The sequence below is a fragment of the Carica papaya genome, chromosome 2 (assembly GCF_054855325.1).
Source record: "Carica papaya isolate Zhongbai chromosome 2, ASM5485532v1, whole genome shotgun sequence".
Classification (NCBI taxonomy): Eukaryota; Viridiplantae; Streptophyta; class Magnoliopsida; order Brassicales; family Caricaceae; genus Carica; species Carica papaya.
The window spans coordinates 3,165,808-3,191,683 of record NC_142310.1 but is presented as its reverse complement, the minus strand read 5'-3'; the positions used below and the strand labels follow the sequence as shown (position 1 = coordinate 3,191,683).

General features: G+C 36.4%; 3 protein-coding genes and 1 long non-coding RNA gene across 7 annotated transcripts; 2 read left to right on the top strand and 2 right to left on the bottom strand.

The window, feature by feature from the left end:
• Positions 1-604: 604 nt before the first annotated feature.
• On the top strand, positions 605-4,088 carry LOC110819389 (Rhodanese/Cell cycle control phosphatase superfamily protein). Its single transcript, XM_022048558.2, has 5 exons — positions 605-1,042; positions 1,486-1,737; positions 1,886-1,984; positions 2,966-3,259; positions 3,442-4,088. Exons 1-5 carry the CDS (start codon positions 647-649, stop codon positions 3,766-3,768), a joined length of 1,368 nt encoding a protein of 455 aa, XP_021904250.1. The 5' UTR covers positions 605-646; the 3' UTR covers positions 3,769-4,088.
• A 372-nt stretch (positions 4,089-4,460) lies between these two features.
• LOC148268676 (uncharacterized) lies at positions 4,461-6,412 on the top strand. The gene is made up of 3 exons (XR_015816824.1): positions 4,461-4,726; positions 4,936-5,122; positions 6,155-6,412. It is a non-coding gene; the product is annotated as an uncharacterized LOC148268676 (long non-coding RNA).
• A 173-nt stretch (positions 6,413-6,585) lies between these two features.
• LOC110819138 (uncharacterized) lies at positions 6,586-6,927 on the bottom strand. The gene has a single exon (XM_022048218.2). It carries the CDS (start codon positions 6,925-6,927, stop codon positions 6,586-6,588), a length of 342 nt encoding a protein of 113 aa, XP_021903910.2.
• Positions 6,928-7,505: 578 nt separating this feature from the next.
• Positions 7,506-25,781, bottom strand: LOC110819276 (RING-finger, DEAD-like helicase, PHD and SNF2 domain-containing protein). 4 transcript variants are annotated; one of them, XM_088212710.1, is made up of 20 exons: positions 25,131-25,781; positions 23,793-24,631; positions 23,490-23,696; positions 23,267-23,328; positions 22,269-22,746; positions 20,427-20,627; positions 19,769-20,024; positions 18,997-19,237; positions 18,693-18,853; positions 18,050-18,607; positions 17,450-17,613; positions 14,058-14,274; positions 13,767-13,967; positions 11,702-11,818; positions 11,235-11,477; positions 10,262-10,463; positions 9,356-9,567; positions 8,803-8,954; positions 8,116-8,380; positions 7,506-8,008 (listed from the first exon to the last, which is right to left on the bottom strand). In XM_088212710.1, the coding sequence occupies exons 2-20, from the start codon at positions 24,608-24,610 to the stop codon at positions 7,769-7,771; spliced, it is 4,995 nt and encodes a 1,664-aa protein (XP_088068836.1). In that variant the 5' UTR covers positions 24,611-24,631; positions 25,131-25,781; the 3' UTR covers positions 7,506-7,768. The 4 variants fall into 4 exon arrangements, with proteins under 4 accessions (XP_088068836.1, XP_088068835.1, XP_088068837.1 ...); XM_088212709.1 differs by having other exon boundaries at positions 23,793-24,612; positions 25,131-25,780; XM_088212711.1 differs by having other exon boundaries at positions 20,427-20,586; positions 22,330-22,746; positions 23,793-24,612; positions 25,131-25,780.
• Positions 25,782-25,876: the final 95 nt, after the last annotated feature.

Sequence of the window (25,876 nt, the reverse complement as noted above, 5' to 3'; positions counted from 1 at the left end):
AAAATTTGACATTTATTATGATATTATTTGCTTAAATTATTTTGAATTTTAAAATAATTTAAAAATAGAAAAAAAATTTGCTCATTTTTTTCTAACAATATAAAAGATTATGAAATAATGCAGAAAAATAATTATCTCTCACTTTATTCCTAATTGTATCCCTAATGACCCAATTAGTATAAGTAAAAGTTGTGTTTACACTTTCACATATAATATTTATATTGTACCAAAAATGAAATAAAATCTTATGTTTGTACATAAGCATTCAAACATTATTAAATTTTAAAAAAAAATTAATTAACAAATTTGTAATATATCATAAATGTATGATTGATAATGAATTATTATTATTTTTAAATAATGAAATAAAATCTTATGCTTGTAATAAAGTATTCAAATGTTATTAAAATTAAAAAATTAATTTTTATTTTTGTTTATTAAAATTTTTAACTAATTATTTATTTTAATATTTACAATTATTTTTATCAAATATAATTATTTTCTTTGAATATATAATGATTTTTATATTTAAAATACTTCCAATAAAACAACTATTTTTAATATTTTAGAAAGGAGGACATAACTGTCAATTCACACGTAGAGATAAACCCTCGCTCGCGGGGAAGACAGAGGAAGCAGAGTGTGTATGCGGGCGGCACCCCAAAAGGCTATGCTGAGGTGCAGATCACCTACATTGCTCACGCTCAGGATGCTACTATCATCTCCTTCTACCTCAAGGAACCCTAACACTAACTCGAATCTCACATGCAAACCCACCTCTCGTATTCCCAAATCATTTCATCGTTCAAGTGATCTCAGTCTCTTCTCAAACCCTCACCCTTTCCGCCAAACCATGGCACTCGTCAACTGCTGCTCCAGCAATACCACCCATACGGTGCCCATCTCGACTGCACCCGAGTCCGGAAATCCGGAACCCGACTCTGTTTCTGGGTCTCTCGTCGTGGTCTCCTTCTATAAGTTCGCTGATTTTCCTGATCATGCTGATATGCGAAAACCATTGAAGGAGCTTTGTGAGGAACTGGTACTTATCACTTTATCTTTATTCTACTATTGCGTTTATTATGGTTATGATTCAAGGCATGTTGTTTCCATATTCGAATTATATGGTTTCACTTGTAGTCTATGAAAAGAACGCAGTGACTTTTAGTTATGTTTTTCATTTTGAATCTTCTTTTGTTAATTGCTGTTTTTATTGCTCGGAGCTCACACCAATTGCAAGCTTCTCCTTTTGTTCTCAGCTACTTGAAAAAAGAATTGCTTTTGGGTAGTAAAGTATTGATCTTAAATTTTTTGGAAGGTGTTTTTCTTATTCAAAGCGAATGAAAAATATGTCTTTAACCAATATTGGGGATTAGGGATTAAGAGTGCTGTGTTGTTGAGGGGTAGAAAGTTTACTGTATTTACTTGAGGAACTTATGTTCATTGTTTGGTGTTATTGTGCGTCAGCTAACAGAATCCTATCAGCGTGTTTCAGGTGGTATCATTCTTGCACCAGAGGGGATCAATGGTAGCATATGTGGGACTCCAGAATCGGTGGAAAGAGTACTTGGATTTATCCAGAGTGATAGCCGCCTAAAGGGACTGAGGCAGGTGGAATCACCTGTGACTCCTGAAGAGGAGGCCATCCACCATGGACACACTAGCAGTTCTCCTCTTGCAGCAGGGGAAGATGCACCCTTCCGATGGGATCATGTCCGTGTCAAATTGAAGAAAGAGGTATTGTCCGCGAAGTCAATGCAGTTGCCACTAGGTCTTTCATTCAAATTCAATTATTTCCTTTACTGGCTAGTAATCAGACCATGAAAGTAGATCTGTCAAACTTATCATATGTTTATTTATGTTTATGCTCATCATGTTTGAGCAGATTGTTACTCTTGGGATGCCGAGTGTGTCACCAAATGAAAAGGTTGGAAAGTATGTGAGCCCAAAGGACTGGAATGCATTAATCGGCGATCCAGAAACGGTGGGTGCCTCATAATGTTAATGAATAGTTTTCATATTGATGATTGTTCTTTGCTACCGTTATTAGCAGAATTTGAAAGGTTTTAAATTGGGTTTCCTCAAATATCCTTGAAAAGTTGAGATTACATCATTTTTTCCATTCAAGAAAAGATCTGATGATATATTTCTGAATAAAAACATAAAATCCATTCATCATAACGTGTAAGGGAGGTGTCAACTGTATACAAAAAAGATTTGCAGTTGGAATACACAAGATTTACAGTTCTAGCAATGTCAAACTAAAATTCTCGAACTTTTCAATTTAGTCAAGGGCTGAATCCTAATAAGATCTGAAAAATATATTTCCTTATCCATTTCAGCTAAAGGTTCACAGAACTTTAGTTATTGGACTTTAAGGACTTAGTTTTTTGTCATCCTCTGTTATTAATGGTTTTATTTGGTTGCTTGTTGGAATATCTACTTGGTTCTTGGATGTAGGTATGTACACTTCAAAGTTGATGTATGCATTATTCTTTATCATTCATTTTTGCAGCATGAAGTGAGTGTAGAAACTATCAGATTATGCCACCAAAACGTGTGTGGAATGTATAAGTGGGATTGATAGTTATCTCTTTCCGTTTGCTCATTTCTCAGCTCATCTTTGTCCAACATGTAGCGATTTTGCAGAGCAAGAACACCAATAATAGTGTGATTTGCATAGAAAGTTGGCAAGTTAAAGAACAGGGTTCTCCCGGCTATCAGAAATGAAAAAGAAAGTCAAGGTCAATATCAAGTTTGGCTGCTGCCTGGATTCTTCAGATTGTTTAAGTGAAAAGCTTTTGGATGTTAAATTTACAAATGCTGCATATTTTGAGTTTTCTGTAGAGTGCTGGATTTGTGTGTATAATGTATAGTAAATTGGCATGATATAAGGCATAGTGGTTGTTTTCACTTAGGCATAATGATTAAAACTTCTAAATGGATGAATATTATTTGAATTCAGGTGGTGATTGATGTTCGTAATGATTATGAAACTAGAATTGGGAAGTTCAAAGGAGCAGTTGATCCATGTACTTCAGCATTCCGTGAGTTCCCGTCCTGGGTGGTGGACCAGTTCCAGCTTGGCAAAACAAAAAATGAGCATGCAAAGGTTGAGGCAGAGGCCACAGATGCAAGCACCAATCAGGACACAGAAGTTCCAAATGAGAAAATGCCACAGCGGGTTGCAATGTATTGCACAGGAGGAATTCGATGTGAGAAAGCTTCAAGTTTTCTCCTCAGCAAGGGTTTCAAAGAGGTTTTCTTTTCCTACAACTTCAATCTGCATTCTGATAAGTTACTTTGAATGTATAGTTAGGCACATTTTGTTCCTTGTTAGGGTTGTTTAACCAGTCCTGGAAAAAGCGTCCACGAGTATACTCCCGTTAAGAAATACTTATTTATGTTGTCATTCAGTATTTGTGATGAATTCTTGATCAGGTTTATCACTTGGAAGGTGGGATTTTGAAGTACCTGGAGGAGGTTCCTAAAACGGAGAGCATGTGGGAAGGTGAGTGCTTTGTGTTTGACAAACGAGTGTCAGTGGAGCATGGTCTGGTGCAAGGAAGTTTCAAGCTTTGCTACGGGTGCAAGCAACCAGTTAGTGATGCAGACATGGAAGCTCCGGAATGGGAGTATGGAGTATCTTGCCCATACTGTTATTCATCGAAATCTGAAGAAGAGAAAGAGAGGGCTAGAGCTCGGCAGAGGCAATTCGAGACCTGGGGCATTATCGGTGGCCCTGACAAGGGTAGGCGACCAACGTGATTCACCCTCAGTATAACTAATCTAGAGCATTATATTCACTGAAAAATGAATTGGTACATGTATTTTGACTTGTTTCTTTCTCATTGTTGATGAATGGCATGTGTTTTTGTGGTTGTATAACTGAGTGTAACTAAGGGAAAACCTTGTCTTAACCACAAATCTAGATTTGGGGTGAATGGAAGATTGGGTTTTGTTAAGGGGATTAGATCAAGCTTCAAAGAGTCCTGTTTCTTTTATGGGTGATCCATGCTCCCTATCCAATGTAAGGCATTGCCAAGTTCCATTTTCAGTTCTGAAATTGAAGATTATGAATTGAAGTATGTGGATTTAGTTGTAGTTATTCAAAAACCGGGTTTTTGAAGAATTAAAAAAATCAAATTGTTGTACCGAAAACTCGAATTTAGAACTTAATTCCAGATTATTTTCAGAATGAATAAATTCATAAAAAAAAAATAGCAATTTGTGTTATCTTTAAGATAAAAAATCAACTTCTTGAGATTTTCTAGCCCTTGTTTGCTAATTTTTTCCTCTTGTTTATATTATTAAAAAAAACAAAATCCTCCTGAATGTTAAAATATGTAATAAATTAGATTTTGCTTTTAGCAAAGACCATTTTTTTTTAATAAATAATTTGTATGGTAGTGAGTAATATTTTCTATATAATTTTATTTTTAGTATTTTTAGAATAAAAATATAATATTGATGACCGAAATAGTCAAGAAGAAAGAAGGAATCAAGCTTTTTCCCTGGACAATCGAAAAAGTGAAAGCAACAACCACCAAGATCCCTTTCATTTACTTCTTCGATTTGATCGAGAGAGACACCGAACCGTAAAATGGCAGGAGAAGCGGGACTCTTCAAATTCCTTCGCCCGAGATTGAGGCCGCAGTCCACGGACATCCATGCCGCCGCCTCGTGGGGCGTCGCTGCCGCTACCACCGCTCTTTGGCTCGTCCAAGTACGCTCCTTTTCTTCTTTTCTTCATCTTCTTTTCCCTCAGTTATTGTTCTCTTATATTTGTTATTGATTTTGCTGTTTTGTTTCTTTGACTTTAATTTGGTGTTGATTCATCGCTAGAAACAGCTACTATATACATATTTAGTTTGTCCTTCATATTTGTAGCAGATTATTTGGACAATGATTGACCAATTTATTCTCGCTGTCCAGGGTTAGTGATTGATTTGTTCTGTGGGGTCTGGAAACCAAGGCTGCAAGCTAATAGAAGTTGAAATTAGTAATATCAAATTAATAAAAGAATCTTCATCATGGTACTGATTTGGTGGCACAGAGACTAGAAGAAACCTGAACTTTACCCCCAATTGCGTTTGAATGTCTGCTAGCATCATGTTACAAGGTCTGTCTTGGTGCTTCATTAAGCTTTGTTCAGGGTTCCATGGTCCAGCCTCCTTAATACTTGCACCCTCTTATTCTTAATGTTTTATTTTTAACATCCCGCCCCCCTCATTCGAACCCCAACTTTTCATCACAAAAGGTGAAAGTACCATCTATCCAACCAAAGGATGGTTGGTTCATTCTTGATGTTGATCATGTGAAACCTTTAATTATGCTAGCTATGGTTAGCTTGAAGGTTGGTTTCTTTTGATGGGGAAGAAATCTCTTAAATCTTGAAATATTATTATTTGTTCTTGTAGCCTCTTTTTAAGTGCATTTTTTTTTTGCTTTCTAGAATATTTTGAGCTAGTATTGCATTACTATCCTATTTTAAATTTGACAGTAGTAATTAATGGGCGAATAACCTGATAGTGAGTTTACCATTAAATTGAATGCAATCAAAGTTTAGTTCTTTAAATTTGACAGTAGTAACCTGATAGTAATGCAATACTAATGGGTGAATAACCTGATCCTAATGCAATATTAATATCAGTTTATTAATGGGTGAATAACCTGATAGTATTTCGTTACTATCCTATTTTAACTTTGACAGTAGTAATTAAGGGTTGAATAACCTGATAGTGAGTTTACCATTAAATTGAATGCAATCAAAGTTTAGTTCTTTAATTTTAAATTGTTAGGCAGTTGAATGGGCTCTTGGAGTTATGCATATGAGCCTTGGAACTTTTAGATACCAGTTCATTGATACAGTGATGACTTGTCTGCTTCTGGTACCATTTCATGAATAAAATGATGACTTGTCCTGTTTCTCAATTATAATATGTTATGATCTTTCTGGAGAGCACTTTTGAAATATCCAGTACAGCTGTTTACTTGTATTTGCATTGATACAGTCATGCAGATCGAGGAATGAAGTTTATTAGATTACTTAAGAGCATTAGAGTTTCTTTTCTACCATAGTTTTCTGTATATCTCCTTGTATACTTTGTTGAACATTCAAAATTTACATGTATGTTTTTTGGTGTTTTCCCAGCCTTTTGATTGGTTGAAGAAGACTTTTCTGGAGAAACCGGAAAAAGATGCAAAGTGAATCAAGATCAACATTTTGGAAAAATATTCTGCTTTCTTTTCTTTCCCAATAGTTTGCGGATGATTAGTCATAGAAACGTTTGATTGAATAATGTTAGTTTGGTTTTCTGTATGCTGAGGCCATTCCAGCATTAATACCTGGGATTTTATGGTGAATCCAGAAGTGGTTTTGTTTCTTGATTTAACATAACTTTTTCTGAAACTGCAAGAACCATTGATACTTGTCCTAGCAAATTCCTAAGGAAGTATTGATTTATGCTTCTTGATTATTTTGTGATACAAGTAAAAACAACAAGGCCTTTCTTTAAGCCCATTGCAACAGGAGCATGAAAAAGATACAAAGCATTAAAGACAAAGGAGAGTGAGAATTTGTTGTCATACTGCTGTTTTGTTCTGTAGTTGCTTGAGAGCCTGGAAAACTCTGGAGCTCTTATCGAAAATCCGCGCTCTTCTGTTGTAATCAGAAGGGTTTTTGCCTTGATCACCACCCATGATTGCTTCCATTTCCAAGCACTCTAACAGCGCCACCACTCCCTTCCTCTCCCTACACTTGTCTCCTGCTTTCATCAACTCTTGCTCTTCTTCTGGGTTCAAAATCTCAGCCTTTAACTCTCTTTCCAGTTCTACCACTGCCCCTGAATCCATACTCAAGCACCCAACAGGGAATCCCCGTTGGTGAACCCTCAGTTTCAGGTTTGATGGTGTGGCCGCCGCCATACCCACATGCTTGGAGGAGGAAGGAAGGAGAAGATGATGGGTTTGAGGATGAGAAAAAGCCATAACTAAAAGTGCAGGTGCAAGTTGTTCATTTGGTGTATATATATAGTTTGGGTTGAGCGGAGGTGGCAGAAGGAGGTAGGTTGAAGAAACACAGGCGCACACGTGGAGGCAGAGAAAAGGCACGCGCTTCGAAGAATGGATGACACGTTCTTGTCGGTCAAACATAAAATTTAACGCTTATCGTTTGGAGACTATCTTCGTATCCACAGAATTTCATACGAACAGTTGCAGGGTATTTGTGTTACCCTCAAATATATAAATAAAAGACGACCAAGAATGTATTCTACACCTAACTCTTATTGAAAAATTAACCCTTTTCTTTCTTGTTACGCGAGGTTTGTTTTTTGCACCATTCACTAATTAAAAGTAAGAGTGTGGCTTAATCATATGTTTAGAGCTCAGTCTTATAATTCAAGCTTTTAACTATATAGAGACATCATTCTTAAATTAACCCACAACTTATTTTACATATCATAATAGTTTATATTTGTTTTTATCATATATGAGTCTCAGAATGTTAAAAAAGGAGAACTACGAATCTCATTATTGTCATAGTGCCTGAAAATGCACCGTCTAACTTTGCAGCATGGATATACAATTAATATTCTCCAGGAGAAGTAGTTATCTGTCTCCGTTAATATGAAGCTACACTATATCAGTTATTTTCAACTCTCCCAAAACTTCAGCCCCTGCCAAATCAAGATAAGCAGGAAGGTAAACAACTTCAGTTAAAGGAGGTTGACCATTCTAACTTATGGTTTATACTGAAGAACATATCTTATCTTGCATTGCTCTCTCTCAGTCTCCTCTCGGCTGCTCTGGCAGCCGCCACCGAAGGCGGTAAATCCCTTAGGTTCTCACTTGCCTTTTCATCATTTCCTACCACTGCAAATAAAGACTCGACTTCTTTAAGCGTCAAAAGGGGTTCATCTTGATTCTTGGTGTTTCCGCTAATGAAAGAACTTGTGTTCCTGCTTCTGTTCAGTTTATAGATGCTCTCTTCAACAGTGTTTTTAACCTGCCATGGTAAAACCAAAAGTCAATTTCACAACCAAGTGCATTTCCGCAGTCAATAAATGACCAAGGTTCTTCAACATGAACAGGTTATAGAAAATGATGACATACTATAAATCGATGAACCAGCGTCTTATGCTCTTGCCCAATACGGTGTACCCGGCTCACAGCTTGCGCTTCAGCTGCTGGATTCAGTAGTGGCTCTACAAGGATAACGTGCTGTGCTTCTAACAGATTGAGGCCATTTGCTCCATGTTGGATTAAAAGCAATAAAACTTGGAAAGACTTTGCTTTTTCCTGCTGGACTTTTCTTTTGTGACATTCTGTTACATTGCTTTGCTGACCTCTAAATTTGCTGATAGCAACTTGAGATTTCCTGCAGTTTGGAAGCCATAAGCATAACCATTTAGAATAGCCCAATGACCCCCAAAAAATATTGTTTAAAAAGTTTATATATATATATATATATTTGAGATAATTAAAAAATTTATATAAACCGACATATATAGAACAGAACATCAGACTTCAAAATTCCTCGCCCTTTGCTGGATATTTGTGTGTAATTATATCAGGTGCTTTACAACCCTTCATTCATGATATTTTTTAACTTCAGAAACCTAAAAGAGCACTTCTAAAATTCTTAGCCATATCCTCTTAGTTTTTTCGACTTGGCATAGCATAACTTCTTAGTTCTTAGACTCCTACATTAATATACTTCATTGGGCAGCTACAGAAAGTGCATTGGTGTCACGCAGCAAGAAAGACTACAGCTGTTGGCTGTTTCACAGTTGTTCTTACCTGCCTCCTTTCATTCGGACATAGGTAATATCATTGGCAGTGAAAGCATGTTCTAATACATCAAGAACATCGTTCCAACTTGAGAAAACAAGTACTTTGGCATTTGGATCAGTAGATTTGATCCACAGGATTCTCCTGGTAACAGCTTCAATCTTCACAATAGCCCACAAAAAAGTCAGATATGATAATAACCTGAATTTGCTACTGACAGCATCATAATTGTTCATAATTTTTTCATTTATCCACATGAACAATATAAGAGAAGATGTACAACTTGGACACAAGCATGATAGCAACCGTATAAACTCTAGTGTTGATTCTTATTCCCCCAAGGAAATTTCAAGCAACTGTGACAATTGACCATGCATACGCAGTATTGTGGGTATGCTTGGTGAACAAGAAAAAGAACATGGGAAAGGGTGCCCAGGGGCATCAAAAAGATGAAACAAATGAATAATGGATACCTATCAAATAGAGAAAACCACACCAGTGCTATAAGAACTAATTTATGCACTACATGAGTTTATTATACAGCGAAGGAGAGGAAGCATACTTTTGTTCCATATGAGCCTTGAACAGTCAGAGATGATTCAGACATCTCATAGCCTTGAACTTTGTGCAGCAAATCAGAATTACATGGTCTATTTTGTCTGTCATCGGCATAGGCGATATTTCTTACATCTGTATGCTGTCGACATACCGGGCACATAAGCCACTTGTGCTGAGTATCACAAATTAATCTCTGCTCAGTCATGGCAAATAGACCTGCAAGACCACAGAGTTGATAGGAATTTGTGAGAAAAACAGAAATCGATTAGAGAGATGAATTAAAAGGCTATGGGCATAGACACCCTTGGTTGACTTGGTTCTGGAGATACACCTCTTACATCTGCTAATGGATACCAGCGAAAGACAAGCTAACAAGTATGCTCTACGGGAGATTTAGAGTGGATTTTCTCAGTATAAAAATTGTCAATATTATATTCTAATTGAGTATGAAGGCATTCTGAATAAGTTCTGTCACTTACTAGAGTAATTAGTTATATATAGCATAGATAAAAAAGTTACAGCACTTGACAATGGACAGTGAGGAAAGTATTTTCTGTTAATGCAGGTTTATTCCAGCCAGCTTTCACATAGTCCAACTATCCACCAAAGTAACAAAATACATAAAACCATGTAGTGTGGTCAGGCAGCAGAGATTTCAAAAATCTTCACCATTCATAATATCCAAGGCTTTCAACACAAACTTCAATATAGAACATGTAATGATTTAATTGACAAGCATGGGTCTGTGCATTCATGCTTCGTGTGTCTGCACACAACCGCAAAACATTGTCCCATTTCCTATGTAGAAGCATCTATTCTAAACTGAATGCAAAACATTCTATAGTAATTGTTTCTGCAGCAATTGGGAACTTAGTTATAGTGAGAATGGCCAAGGTAGTATAGTAGTTACATTTACAGCAGATAACATGCCCACATTGGAAAACCATCTTTTGCTTGCTGAGGTTTTCATGACAAATTGGACATGCTTCCTCAGCTTTAGATAGGTATTCACTTTTCTGTTCCACTGAAGTTGAAATTGTAGCTATTTCTTGATTTAATAAAGAATCACTTGAAGTTTTGACCGCATCCTTCTGCTTGGATTGAACCAAACCCTGAAAACAATACTCAAATGTGACCATAAGAAAGGAGATAACTTTTATATATCAGAGAAATACAAAAAAGGGAAAAGAAAAAGAAAAATGAAAATAAATAAAAAGTGTAGTCTTATGATCAGAACATGTAAGCACCTATATTTAGAAGTCGATAGCTTTTGATTCAGAACGGAAGGAATTGAAATTGGAAAATTTAAATTAATAAATTCAAGTTATCACTTCTCCTTGTTCTCCACGATATGGTCTTTGCTTTTAATCCCAGATTTGCTCTGTGTTCTATTTCTAATAATATCTTTCATGAGCTCTTAACTTCAAAGCCTTCTAACTATCATATTCTACATCAGTTTGGTATCAACCCATAGGTTGTCTACATATCCAACAGAAGTACTTTTGTTGTTTCTCCAAAGAAAAGCATTATACAATAACATTGTATCGAAGCCATTAAACTAACAATGCTCGATTTTGCGTTTGAATTTAATACGATAAAGGTAGGAATATCAGCAAAATAACATTACCACAGATTATGAGATCTGGCTCTAACAAAAGAAATAGTAAGGTAAAAATAATAATATTGTAGTAACATGTGCAAGACAATATTTAAGAGGTAGACTGAACCATTAAAAGAAATGTGCTTAAATAAAGTATTGATTATAAAAGTAAGCAATTAGGCATTAGATAAAGTATTAATTACTTAAAAAAATCTTATTCTCTCAAACATTCTCAATAGTTCTTAATTAATAACATATTCTCCAACAGACTCTATGGTGGTACCTTCAAGTAACGAAGTTTCCCTTGTATACTTGCTAACAAGGCCAAAGACGTGAACTTCTCACCAGAATTTTGTGCATTAGCTGAGTCTAATTCATCTGGACTGATAGCATCAATAGATTTATCGTTCTCATTTTCCCTTAGGTGCAACCTGGTGGTTGCCATCTTAATTTCATCATGAGCAAGTAGGAATTGAGCTTGCACAGTTGCCAATGACCTTGCATGGCTATACTCTTTCCGCATCCCCTAACATATATAAGAAAGAAAACGAACAATCAGATTTCAAATCAAATGCAGGATGCCTGTATATTAACTGACAGCCTAAAGAATATAAGCAGAAGATAGCTTGACCAACAAAATAGTGAAAGATAATTAGAATAGGGTATATTCCCTTCCAATCACCCAAAATGGAATCACACTTGTATTATTGCAGTAGTTTCTACCAGCAAAGTACAATGGTGAAAAAATACCTCCAGAGTTTGTAGCTGCTTGGAGGCTGCCAACATGCCTTCCCTCCCCAAATGAGACTTGCAGCAGCTTTTTATAACTCCAAGAACAACCTCTAATTCTGAGGGGGATTTTGAAACCTATCAACAATCAAGAATAGAACATAAAAATTAAATGCTATGCAATGCTTATCCATTTCTTTTCTTCATTATGATACCAATATCATACTCAATTTACATAAAATATTAACCAATCCTTGTGTGGTGGTCATGGTGTGCTGGGACAACCCGTGTTTCACATGCAGATTTTAAACCTTCCAGGAATTCCTGGATAATTATCAACTAAATCCTTTTCACTTTCAAGCAACACTTCCTGCTGATACTAGGCAAAAGATTGCCTTAACTATATTGTGAACTTACAAAGGATTTACAACGTAAAACTATATAATTGGATACAGGAATTTTCTCGTGATTTGTATCTGTCCTGAACACTATCTCAAATATTCAGTAAAGAAATTAGATGCCGGAGACCTTGGCCCTTTCCCTATTATTCGACCTCTTGGATCTAATGCACATTTGATCAATTTCCTTACTCATACGAATATTAATCCTACTTTTTTAAGTACAGAAGATTTAACACTTCATCAAGGCATTTTTGAGCCTCCTCCTCCATCTTTAAGCATTTCTAAAAGAAAGCAGTTACCTAAGGTTCCTTCATCATTGCAACCACAAGAAGATATCGAGGCTAGCCTTGAAGATCACTGGTTCCTTCTCCTAATGGTGGCACTTGCAGTTATCTAATTATGTGGCATGGATATCCAAATTTTCCTACTTTTCAGATATGTGAGGACCAAGTTCATGAACTAGACCTAGATTTCTTTAAGTGGTATCTTCAGTCCAAATGCCATATCCTTAAGACCAATTTAATTATTATGTTCAATCTTCTCTTTATCCTACATCAATACAAGCATGGCTTCCTTGACTTGATTATTTTATTTTTTGATTCAGCTTTTATGCAAGATTTGTTAGCATCACATCTGTGATTTTATTTTACATTGAAAAAGATGCGTTATTCCATCACAAGATGATACAATCTTGTTTTACTTTGAAAAACATATATGCTTCCACTTCTTATGACAACCAAGGAACTTCAGCTTGATGAATTCCAACAACTGATCATGGACCATTTGTTCCAAACAATGTAGGATTAAGGAGGATATGACTGCGCCATCATGGGAAAGATGCTTCCCATAATCTGAGAGATCCCTGCTATGTTGTCCCGGCCCTTGCTGTTCTGCTGGCCACTGCCCTCTCATGTGGAATTCCCTTCTGATTTAGCACCAAACAGCTCCTATGAGAGAAGTTTGAGCTGCACAGTTAATTCTTTTTGTTTTTCTTCCCAGAACTGTGATCTTTTGTTCTGTCTGTATGATCATGGTTGTTGTCATCCTGGTACATTAAAGGAATCTCTCAAATTGATGTTAAAAAGCCTTGAAGTCACTCATAGCCTCCTGCTCTGGTTCTAAAATTATACAATCCTGTATTTAAGATCAGGTTATGGATTGCATATGCACAATTTTTTGGGAGGGCAAGTTAAACATATGTAGAATTAATCTCTGATTAATTTGCAATTTGCTCATATATCCACCTGGAAGCTCTAAAATCTTTCCTATTTTAACAAAAATCAGAACTTCCTAAATCTAAGAATACTTTATCCGATGTTCTAATTAGCTAAGACTGTTGACGAACTTCTAAACTGGAACCTCTAAGCTGTACAAAGCAATTTCCTATTTGATCAAAATTCCTATTCTAAACATTCCTCCTTTTTCCCAATTAAACCTAAACGAAAAAAGCTTATGGAGATCAGCCTAAACTTCCTCTCTTAAGGGTGAGGCCCACACTGCAATTCTTTTCCTTCTTCCGCTTTCTTCTTTTCCTTTGTCAATCATTGGGTCATAAACACAAAATCATCTATATGGAAAAATATAATCATCTCAATGGAAAATGATAATAAAAAACGAGATGTGATAAACTCTAAAAATGCAGAGGTAACCTTCTAACAAAAAACAAATGAGATCAGATAACTGACCACTACTTTTTCACCAACACCTCTCTTCTTTAATTCTTTATTACCAACACTGGATGAAGTTGAAACTTTACTTGGTTCTGATAAATGCCAAAAGAAACGGTTAAGAGCGGAGTTCTTTTTCTGCATATCCACTGCATCTTCAGCAGATATAACCATCTCTCCATGTGATTTGGTAAGACGGAACAATCTTGCCTCATAATCCTGGGAAAAAAGTTAAAAGATAAAATAATAACAAAAGTAGTTTGCATAAGTTCATACTTAGAAGGGCCACAGATAAATTGAGAGGCAAACTTGAAATAACTCGTCCACTTCACAATGAAGACATGTGGAACCATCATCAATTCCCTGGCAATTTCGACAATGTCTCACACGTTCAATATCTTCCACTTTTGGTTCCTCCATTGTCTGATCAATTTCTAGAAGTCGATCAAGTAAAGTTTTCCTAGAGCCTTCCAACAGATCCAGACCAGTTTGGAGATGATATTTTAGACCACTAACGGTTCGGAAGCTGGATTACAAGCAATGAAAAGTTAATTACTATCCGTAAAGATGTGGTTGTAAACAATATACAATTCCTAATTATGATTCACTGGAAGATCTAAATAAGGGATTTTGAGAAGACTATAACTACATCATAAAAATGAATTTGGATAGCATGTGACAATATACATAGCAAGCATCTCATTAATTGACTGATGTAATGAAATCCAAAGAAATAAAATGTCCTACTTATTCTCGGATTAAGTGTGCTATTTCTACTTAATAATTCAAGACGTTTACCAAGAGTGTCTGATGACATAACCTGCTAATTGCAAAGTTGACGGCTCAAGTTCAACTGCCAATCCCGTCAAATAAAAAACAATGACTCGAGATATTTACTGCATATTAGTAGAATTCTCTAACTGGTATCTCATGTTTTTAAGATGATTAATTTCCTAATATTGAGATAATTGAAGGATGCTCCAACACTCCCTCTCAAGCTCATGAATATGCATCTTTCGTTCTCAACTTGGAGATCAGTCCTTGGAATGTCGCACTATCAAGTCTTTAGCAAGTCTGTATGTTGACTATTGTGGAGATTCATAGAGTACAAAACAATTCACTATCCAACTTTTCCTTTATGAATTTCTATCTACTTCAATGTGCTTCATTCTATTATCTTACACGAGATTATGAGCAATGTCAATGGCAGACTTGGTATTGCAAAATAATTTCATTAGCCATCTCTATCCGATCCTCAAAACTTCCATATCTTGTGCCATGATGTACGCAGTCCCTATGCCATTACCCTGAGCTCTGCATCTAATATAGTGATCACATTCAATTTCTCACCCCTCTAGCTTACAAGGTTGCATCCAAGGAAAGTATAATAACTCCTAGTTGATTGCTTATCTACTGGTGCACTTGCATAATCTATACACGTGTATGCATCAAGGACAAACCCAATATTCTTTCTGAATAGAATTCCTTTGCCAAGATTAGCCTTTGAGTAATGTCGTGCCTGTAGATTACATAAACGTAAACCTCTCCCGAGCTATGTATAAATCAGCTAACCACACTCATGAAATATGCAATGTCTGACCTTCTATGACAAGACATACAAGTTTTCCTACCTGTCTCTGGTATAGCTCTCTGTCTACAGCAGGATCTTCATTTTCTTTATCCTAGTTACTTAATATAGAGACAGGTTTACATGTTAACTTTTCAGTCTCTCTTAGAAGATTGGTCACATACTTCTCTATGAAATAAAGATGTCTTCACTCACACGAGCTACTTCAATTCCTAAAAAGTACTTCAGCATGCCAAGTTTTTTTTATCTCCAATTCTTTGGCTAGGTATTTTCTCAATCTTCCATTCTTTTTCTTATTATTTCTTGTCACAGTTATGTTATCAACATATATCAGAAGAGTCGTGGCTCCCCCTAAACTCAAGTGTTTTATAAAGAACGTATGATCTCTCTGACTATAACTGTGTCCAGTTATAATAATTACCTCGACAAATCTTTTAAACCAATCCTTTAGTGATTGCTTTAGAACTCACAGTATTTCCTTCAATCTGCAAATTTTATTGTCTCTTAGTTTTCCATGTATATCTCTTTCTCCAAATTTTCATGAAGGAAAATGCTTTTTATGTCGAGAAACTTCAAGTACTAATAAAGGTAGAAGCTAAAGACAACAAAACCCTCACTATATACATTTTCGCTGCTAGAGCAAATGTCTGCCAACAATTCACAGTATAAGGTCATGAATATCTTTTTGCCATGCGTTTGGCCTTGTATATCTTTAGCAAGCAATCTGGCCTTGTAATTCACTCAAGGGATGACAATGGGCTGGTTCAGAGCAGGTTTAGTGAAATTTAAATCTGATCTAAATATTATTGAAGAAAACTAAACATGCCCCAGATTTTGGAGCGGGTTCATAATATTAGAACTAATTTTGGCCCGTGTAGATTTCGGGTTAAAGCAATCTTAAAATAAGTTATTCAACTCGAGTTCTCTCTCCACTTTCACTGTGCAAACAAAGTTTGCATATATCTACAGCTTGAAAGTAAAATAAACTAGAACATATTTATAGATATCAGAATTACATAAAATAAGGGGAAAAAAAACACAAACTATTGTCCTAGTTTATGAAAGTATGGAAACAGCAACAAATGAAAGCATCATCTTATTTTTAAGTCAAAAGACAAATAAGCTAATATAACGGAGATGGAGACGTGTTTGAACGTCGAAGTTCTACTTGAGCCCCAACTTGGAGAAGATGGGTGGAGAGATTATGGATGGCAGCAACTTGAAGAAGAAAAAGAAGGAAGAAACTAGAAGGCCGAAGCCCTGGGAGCTGATTACATTAAAATAATGATGTAAATGCAGGAAGAAGACAAGATGATGCTTGATGCGGCTTTCGGCAGTGTTGTGATGTAGAGAAGAGGAGAAAAAGGAAGAAGAAGAAGAAGGAAAAGATATGGAGTTGGCCGCGGTGTGAATGAAAGAGGAAGAAGTGGAGTGGAAAACTTGGTAAGAGGTTTCTATTAATATTTTAATTAATTTTTCTAAAAAATATTTTATGTTACATATAATTGGGTCGGGTTCAGATGAGGTTTTCACGCATAAACACGAGCATGGCCAGACCTGATTAAAACTAAAATGAACCTGACTCCAGCCCCAGTAGTTTTCTTTCAAAAAAAATTCAGGATTGTTTATAATGGATCAGTTCGTTTTCTTCCAAAACAATTTCTCCTGTTTGATTCTTATCTATTGCCTACATCCCTTCTCCCATAGCATCTTTTCACTTCTCTTCAGATAATGTTTGAGCTGAAGTATTAAGAATTTGAATAGTGTTTAGACTGACTCAAAACAAGAACATACATAAACTACAATTACAAACTACAACTTATATAGCTGTTGATTAAGTACTAGACAACCTAATTGTAACTAATATCTACAGAAACAAATTCCAGGAGCTATTAATATTTGTCTTGACATTAATGTCACACTCGCCTGTACTATTTTCAGGAAATACTTAAAAGATAATTTTAGCTAATATCAGGAGAGATGTATGCATCATCCTGGTCTAAAGCCGAAATAACTACTCTTGCTACACAGCACTCAAACACAGAAGCAACTGGTCCCAGCAATAATTTTTATGATAGAGACACAATGTTAAGTGGTTAAAGCCATCACTGACCGGGATGCGATTCTTGAAGAGGATGTCTTTAGAGTTCCTGAGACAGACTCTTCAATCTTTCTGATCAACTCATTTGAGAAGTCCCTATTCTGTTCAGCATGATGAAGTGCTTCCAACCACCAGACTGTAGGTTGTTTGTCTCTGTCGCTAAATGCACTAGAAACCTTCAACAAGTTTCCAAATGTTACTTGGAGTTAAGCTATATCGTATAAAACTATAAGTGAATGATACAGAGGAAAAAGTTATTTATGTAAACATTGCTCATTTTAATCGTTAATTAAGAGATGCAGATGATAAATGGAATTATGTTGTGACAATGTAATATGATATGCTTCTAAAGCATGATTATTAGTAGCAAACTGATGAGAGTTTTGAGGGAAACTAATAATTTCAATGCACCTGAGAAACAAAATCAGCAATATTTTTTTCCCATCTTTTTATGGAAAGAAATAAAGCTTTATAATTGATTTTAAGAGCCACAAAAAAAAAGGCTGTAGCATCATAGGTTTGAGGTTTGTTGTGGGAAGGCAACAGGGTCCTGCATTTCTTACACATAATATACTGGGCACCAAGGTGCCATAGAACAGAATCCAAATGTACCTGCACAAATGATTTTTTGAAATCTTGCTGAGCAGCACAAAGCTTCGAACTAAAAGCAGATAAGTACTTATTTTTCAATTGCTCACATGCTATTCTCAAAGATTCTTGCTCATAATCACATTTTCTCTCATCTTTTAAGGCATTCTCAAAATCGTTGCATGTATGACCAGGTAGATTCCCTGCACCAACAGCAAAACTAGAATTTCCTTTCTCACCAATTTTTTGCCTCTTTACAGCATTACGATATAATTTTTTGTCATTTTCTATCTCCATTTCAGAGCATCCAAAATATTGTTGCATTGCCAGGGGAGGTTGTTCTGGAGAGTCTGTAACCAACGGAAGTATCTCCGCAAGGTTATGAAGAATGTGAATATTCAACAAAGGATCCAGCCGAAAATCTTCAGAGTGCTCCTTGGTGATATGCAGTGCTTCCTTGTACAATGCTGCAGCTTGAGAGAAGTTCTTCTCAATCATAGCTATTGCTGCAAGCCCATTCAAAGCAACAACTAACCTCCTGAGAGCTTCCTCACCCTCAACCTTCGTCTTATTTACAAGAACCTATTAAACAGGACTTTTGTTTTAAAACATAAAAAACCAGCAGCTAAACAATGATAGGACATTCAAAAATTTCCAAATAACTCACCATTAGTATTTCCTCCATAGTCATGGGCGACTGTTGCAAAGACCGAAGTCCTGAACTTCCAACTTGAGGGTGACAGCAAGCTTGGCGAAGCTTCAATAGTGAGTTCAAAAGTTTTGCAGCTTCCACATGAGTGATGAAAGGGTCAGATAAAGAATCAGAATCTGCAGTATATAAACATCAGACATTATGAACACAAAATCAGTTTCTATCATCATGAATAAGTAATTTCTTTTAGTGACCACCAAACAAAATGAAAAAGAAGAAATGCAGGAGAAAATGAAGTCATAGGGTGACCATTCGCAACCTGGGACACCTCTTTTGGGAATATTATCTTTGAAACTTTCAATAACTTCACGAGCACAACTCAGACAAGTTTCATGCTGCCGTTGGTAGAAATGCTCTTCAATTGGTGAAAAGATGAGCCAAGAGAGGCATTCCTCTTGAGGTGGAAGTTGCAATTCATCCGCAACTTGTACTTTTGATGAGCGCCACATAATTTGTTTGAAAAAATTGTGTGTAAATTCCATGGCTCCAGCGTCTCTCTTCTGCAAAAGTATGGTGAAAGTCAGTAAAGACTCCATCTGAGCACTCTTGGATCAAAAAGAAAACAGCAGAAAAAAGTATTCAAACAGCAAACCCAATAAAAGGTTGAAAAGAAGCTGCTGGACAATCAACATTGTAAGATTATATAAATCTAAATAGTAATTTGAAAATTAAGCTTTTGACACTATGATCACCCAATAATTATTTCCCATGACGCTAAGCCTATTTTTGGAATCATACTATGGGAACATCATTCATTGTTGTTATTACTTCCCTTCTTGAAAAGCCCATTAATATGCTATTCGCTTGTAAATTTTATGTCTAGTTTAAATATCCCGTTTGCACAAAAGGAGCCATTTCAAATTATATATGCATGCATGTATGTTGAAGTTAGCTTATTTCTTACCAACTTCAACTTGTAGAACAACTGGTCATGGAAACAAATTATTTTACAAATATTTCAATAAATCCATTGATGCAACTGTATATAGACACTTGATCAGTAAGGATGAATAACAGCACAAAACTAATACCTCATATGGATCTCTTATTACTTCCATCCACCACCTAGGTACATTGAAAGGACTTGCTTTGAGAAACCTTAACAGTCCATGCAAGTCATCAAGCTTTCTTTGTATAGGAGTGCCAGTTATGCACCAACGATGCTTAGCATACAATCGCAAAGCCATTTCAGTGGCTGCAGCAGCATTGCTTTCCACCATTTGAGCCTCATCCAAACAAACTCTCCACCAAAATATTCTGGTCAGAGTAGTTGGAATAACAGGGTACCTAGTAAACAATATTGTCAAATATCATCTTGAAACATTCCAAAAAAGATTATATCATCTTGAAACATTTGATTCATAAAGTTCTGAGTATGATCAAAAACGTTGACCCACCTCCAGAAAAGTATCAAAATGAATTTAAGAAGTAAAAGAAGTGCATTTAACACATTTTTAACTCTTTTAGAATAATAAATATAGTGTTTAAATAATTATTTATAAAACCACAATGGATCTCAAATTTAAAGCAGATACATAAAAAAGCATCTGCTAAAGTAAACGCAAAATCTTGCTGCGCAAACTACAACATATACTCTAAAAAGTTGTACAAAATAGAAACTCAGCTACCAACTTGAGCTGAACCAAAACGTCAGCTTTAATTAAAAAAATAAACCCAGTTAGAACAAACCTCTTCCGGAATCTTAGGAAGTGTCGATCACCATCTTGCCTATCAGAGTCGTGAGACAGGTCCTCTTTAAGAACATCATAAGTCGTTAACACAATGTCAGCACTGACCAGTTCACTGATGTCCACCATAGGTACACTTGAAAAAGAATTGTTTCTCACGCCTTCATAGACAAAAGTTTTTAGAGAACCTGAATGTGTATGGCTATGATAATGAATAGAAAAACATCCATTAGTATCACAATTTAATGAGTAAAAAAACTGAAAGAGAATAAAGACAAAAGTATCAGAATGTAAGAAAGCCATGTTGTCAAATGAAAATGTAATCCAACCTAAATGGCTTTAACAGAAGCATTTTGTAAAAGAATTTTGAAATTCTTTGTTCTAGGAGAAGTTAGAATAGTTAAGAGACACACAATATATACTTTATCTGAGTAGATAAGGTCATCGAAAAGTAAGAAGAGGTGCAAATTGGAAGCAGAATTATTGGAAATTTCAGCTTCAATTCTGTGTCAACTCCAAAGACTCAATAATATTCCCTAGCACATTAAGCAAGGAAGAAGCTCCATCCAACAAGTTTACTTCGACAAACCTAGTTCAAACAAATAGCTCAGGCCTGGATTGAAAATTAGAGAGAGGTCAGATCTGTTGTATCAACAAGTCAGACCGACAATCTCAGACCATTCCTAACTTCCAGGTCCTCCACCACAGGGCTTCCTAGTGATAGAGAGGAAGCCATATGATACTGTATTCAAGGGTGGTGTGGACTACAGTATCAGGTTTACACAGGAAGAGGCCGTCTGACATCAAGTTTCCTCTATGGCCACATGAGAATGTCAAATGCCTTGTAAGATTGTTTTGTGACTTCTTTATCTCTTTTCACTTTTGTCTATTTCAATGGAGTAGTTCGCGACGAGTGATTAGGTTTAGAAGTCACAAGGAGTGGGGACTTAATAGAGGTAGTTAAGGTCTAAAAGATTGACCAATACCTATCTGAAAATGAGCACAACAGCTTTGATCAACATTGCCTTTTCCTATCATCATGGCTTTTCCCTTTGCACTTCTTTAATGGGAACTCAAAACTCAAGTGACCTTTCTTCTTGTCTTGCAACTAACATTCAATTTTTGTCAGGTCTTTCTGCATTTGTGCTTATTCTTCTCTTGAAAGACATTCTTTTGTGCAGCATTAGTCTTTTCAGATTACTATTTAAATCTCTTTTCAGCTTCTGGCTAAAGAAAGTGGTCAGATCAATCTTTATTTTTCCGAAGTGCCTAAAGAAAATGGTTATTATATTATTTACTATTCCACGTTAGTATTCCGGAATTCATATTATATTGATATTTTTTCTAATGCCATTTTCAGTATTTTTTCTTTTCCCGCGATTTCTTCTGCTTATTCATGCGCATGCGTTAACACTAAATCTCCACTCAAGCAGAAATCCTCAAAAACTACCCTCTCTGAATGGTTTCTTTATGTCACAGCAAACAGCTAGCAGAACTAGAAGAAGAATCAGGCTCGACTTGGCAATAGCTCCCTTTTCTTAGGCCTTGCCGCTGTGATCTTTTCTCTCGTTTCAGAAGCTAGGATTAGACTGAAGGGAGATAAAAGTTCAAACAGGACAACAAAATTGGTATTTAGATTATAGTTTCATCCGAAAATATAACCGTGTTACATGCTTAGCACCAGCAACCAAAGTAGCCCATATCATGAAGAAGCACTGATTGCAGTAAGTATATTGACAAGCAACAATCATGACAAATAAAAGGTTCATCAGCTAACATAATATAGAAGGTTAATAGTGGAAGCTGAAACGGGCAAAAGCGTGAACAGACTATTAGTTAATACCGTGTAATTTCATCATGCCACTGGGGCAATATAGGAGCTGGACATACAATTAGAGTGGCACCTGAGGGAACAGGAGATGAAGTAACTTGTAGCAGTTCGGAACACATCTGGCAAATATGTTCCCCCTCTCTAAGAATAATCTGCACTGCGTCTTTCTTTCTCTTTTTTAGATCTCCTTGTATATTTGAAGATTCTCTGGCTTTCTGAGCTCTTCCTCTAGGAGAATAACCAACACAATCTGCATGTTGCCAAGCATCGCAGATGTCACACTGTACCCATAATCCTTTATATTTACGACTTTCACTTACAGCTCCACATGCACACTCTACACACTCCCTTTTTAACCTTTTTAGACTAGCTTTGTGATCTGCAGTAACTGGAAGTAAATCATCCACAAGCACGCCATCTTCTGATTCTGATTTCTGATGGGAAAAGATGCAAGCAAGCAATTCAACAGTTTTCCCCATACCCATCTCATCTGTGAAGCCATAAATGACCACAATCAGAAAAAGTAGGGCACATTAATATTCAAGCACTGTGACGTTTAGAAAATAGAAAGTAAAACAGAATACAGGTAAAAGTGAATTCTTTAGTTCTCCCAGAGTACATCTTTCATCAAGTCCTCTAGAAAAGAAATTAGGGGGGGAAAAAAGAAAAATTTTTAACAACATCTGCCTTTATGAAATCCAAAAGGCTTGACTCATGCTTTAATAATCTGGCCCTTGACATACCAAGTTCTACTTAAGTCTGGGGAGCAGATCTAGATCTAATCATAGCATTAAGAATTTAGATATCTAACACTGTACCAGATACAAGATTAAATGATCTAGAAGCATCAACTTTCTTGAAAGACATTCAGTCTATTAAGAAGTTGACAACTCTAGTTCCATACAACATATAAAAAATTATATTTTTTGCACATATTTGCACCAAGAAGGCAGGACCTGGAATGATCATTTTCAAAAATCTAACATGGGAAAACAATAGACAGAACTTACCAGCAAGAATACCACCAAAGACAAAGGGTGAAGAATATTCTGGATTCAATGAAACACTTCCACTGAAAAAAAAATATTGTGCAAGAAATTAAGCATATGGATGGTGGGAGAGAGAGGAAGGTGCAACTCGCATTACCATAGACAATGCAGCTGACTTGTTACTAACTTACTATGATGAACATTAATGAAAAAATAATGCCGCAAATAACCTCCTTCCCAGTACCTGAATGGATTATAGAACATTTTTGAGGAAGAATCAAGAAAACCCACAGGGATACAAAGTGGAAAATGGAAATGGTTTCTTTGAATGTTGCTAAAGCTTCCCGAATCTCCTTTCTCTTGCTGTACCATCCAATAAGCTGCACGTCGCTGATATGGTCTTAGCACAGGGAGTAGGTCAGGTATGTCATCTTCAAGCAATGGATCTGTTCTGCACAGAAGATACACCAGTGACTCAGGTTCAAGGTTAAATCAGAAAATGCCAGTAGCCAGATAAGAACTCTACAAGGACTTAACATCTACTCACTTTGATGGCTTTATGGCTTCATAAAACTGAACAACATCAAATCTAGCACGTTTTCTGGAGTTTGCAGCCACGTCTTCTCTCTCTGGGTGCAAAACAAATTCTGTTTGAGTTGATTTAAGAACTCCATACCGTGCCTCAGAAGTCATAACCTCCGGGCGAAGCCAAGCCATGACATTCATCATACTCTTTTTCCATAGTTGTCTTGTGTTCTCAAGAAGTGACTCACAAGCATCAAACGCACTCTTAAGTATCTCAATTCTCATCCTAAGAGACGACATAATGTCTGAGAAATTGACCCCGGGGACTGGCCTCAGGGTCAAAAACTCTAAACTTACCAAGTGAACAAGACCTGTAACACCTTCATCTGGTCCATCAAAACTCCCGGACAAGATAGCCGGGTTGGTCTCTATGTCCTCCTTTGTGCCTTCATGTATGAATTCCAATGTTATGTCACTGGAAGATAAGACAGGCCAATGACCCAGCTTCATACGATCAACAAACTGGTTGGCATTGCGGACACAAATCCTTAAGGAATACTTATAGTCTTCATAAAGATTTTCATTCATTCCATAAGCACAAAATCCTTCTTTCAGGTTCAAATTCCTCAGAACAACTTCAGATATATCAAGGTGCTGATCTGAAACCCAACCGCTCCTATATGCTTGGACATAAAATGCTTTATCAATGCCAACAATTCCCTCCTCTGGTAGTTCAGTTCCAGATGATTTATGTTCACCCAGTTTTAGTTCGGTAGTCTCGTCACTTTCTACAACTAAACCACCAGAACGATGTGGATGGGCTTGCTTCCTTCTACCCATTACTACAACCGAAATCAAAACCTTCCATAAATGCACAGCAAAACACAAACAAAATGAAGTATGCCGACCAAAGGAGATAAGAGCTCAAAAGTCTTTTAATTTCACATTTAATAAGCATCTTCAACGTCACTATGACTGACACCCAAACCCAGATAATCACCACAAGCAGAAAACAAAAAATACAAGTTGAAAGATGAAGAAGTGATCAAAGCACAGTTACACGGAGAAACAAGAAAACAGATACTACAATTAAGAAACAAAAGATACCAGTTGAAAGATCAGGTAGTGAGCCAAAAACTCAAAACATAGTTACATGGAGAAAACAAGAAAACAGATAATACAATTCAATAACACCAATGGAATTACGAATAAGAATAAAACCCAAAACCTCAAATTGAAACAAAGAATGACTATAAAATAGGAAGTATAAAAAAAAAATCACACTTATACAACTTGATTGCATTAGCAACACTTCGAAACAGAAGCTAAAAACAATTAAGGGAGGATTACGAATTTGAACCTGAAAAGCAGGCGAGAGAGACAAAAAGGGTTGGATCAAGAAGAGAACATGACTGGTTCCGGTTGGGGAGGCTGCAATCACGCCCCAACCCGGGGTTGCAAGCAGCGGATTTGCTAGAGCTTTTAAAACTTTTTTTAAATGAACAGAGCTTTGGAACTTTCTAGATAGATTATATGGGAAAACTGTTGTTTGATAAACTCACAACCCTCTTGTGCCGCAGAACTTGTCACCGCCATCAACCTGCTGCCTCGATGCGGTTTTCATTGGATTTACTAAACGGCAAACTGGACTCCCGAGTTGAATTTACTAAAATACCCTGAGGGGAAGTATTTCTTAAAACAAAAACCTGTTTGTCTACAGAGGAGAAATGGAGAAGATGGTGGCATTGCGATCCATGTGCAGAGAAGCAGCTTCTACGATATCCCGGCATCTCACTGCCCAGAAAAGCAGTCCATTCGCCACCATTTTGGTGACTTCTTGAAGCTCCTTTCACCCTCTCTCTCTCTCTCTCTCTTTTCATGCGGCTCCTCCAAACGGCCTTCATCTGGTGCTTTCCCCTTATTTATATACTCTGGATCACCTACTTTCTTGGATATCGTCTGCTTCATTTTTATCAATTCACGTTAGATTTGATAGCAATAGTGGATAATGAATCAAACAGGAAGCTGTTCGGTTATTCGAGAAAATATTAAAAAATAAAAGTCTTTCTTGGATTCGCATTTACTTTTACCTCATTTTTTTCAAAG

Bases quoted from the DNA above. Each gene is read 5' to 3' on its own strand.
- LOC110819389 (XM_022048558.2), top strand. From the start codon at position 647: ATGCGGGCGGCACCCCAAAAGGCTATGCTGAGGTGCAGATCACCTACA. The intron at 1,043-1,485 runs GTACTTATCACT...GAATCCTATCAG, and splicing joins AGGAGCTTTGTGAGGAACTG to CGTGTTTCAGGTGGTATCAT. The intron at 3,260-3,441 runs GTTTTCTTTTCC...ATTCTTGATCAG, and splicing joins TCAGCAAGGGTTTCAAAGAG to GTTTATCACTTGGAAGGTGG.
- LOC110819138 (XM_022048218.2), bottom strand. From the start codon at position 6,927: ATGGCGGCGGCCACACCATCAAACCTGAAACTGAGGGTTCACCAACGG.
- LOC110819276 (XM_088212710.1), bottom strand. From the start codon at position 24,610: ATGGGTAGAAGGAAGCAAGCCCATCCACATCGTTCTGGTGGTTTAGTT. The intron at 17,614-18,049 runs GTACATTTGGAT...AACTTGTTGAAG, and splicing joins TCAAAAAATCATTTGTGCAG to GTTTCTAGTGCATTTAGCGA. The intron at 9,568-10,261 runs GTAACTACTATA...GTGGTCTTGCAG, and splicing joins GCATGTTATCTGCTGTAAAT to GTCTATTTGCCATGACTGAG.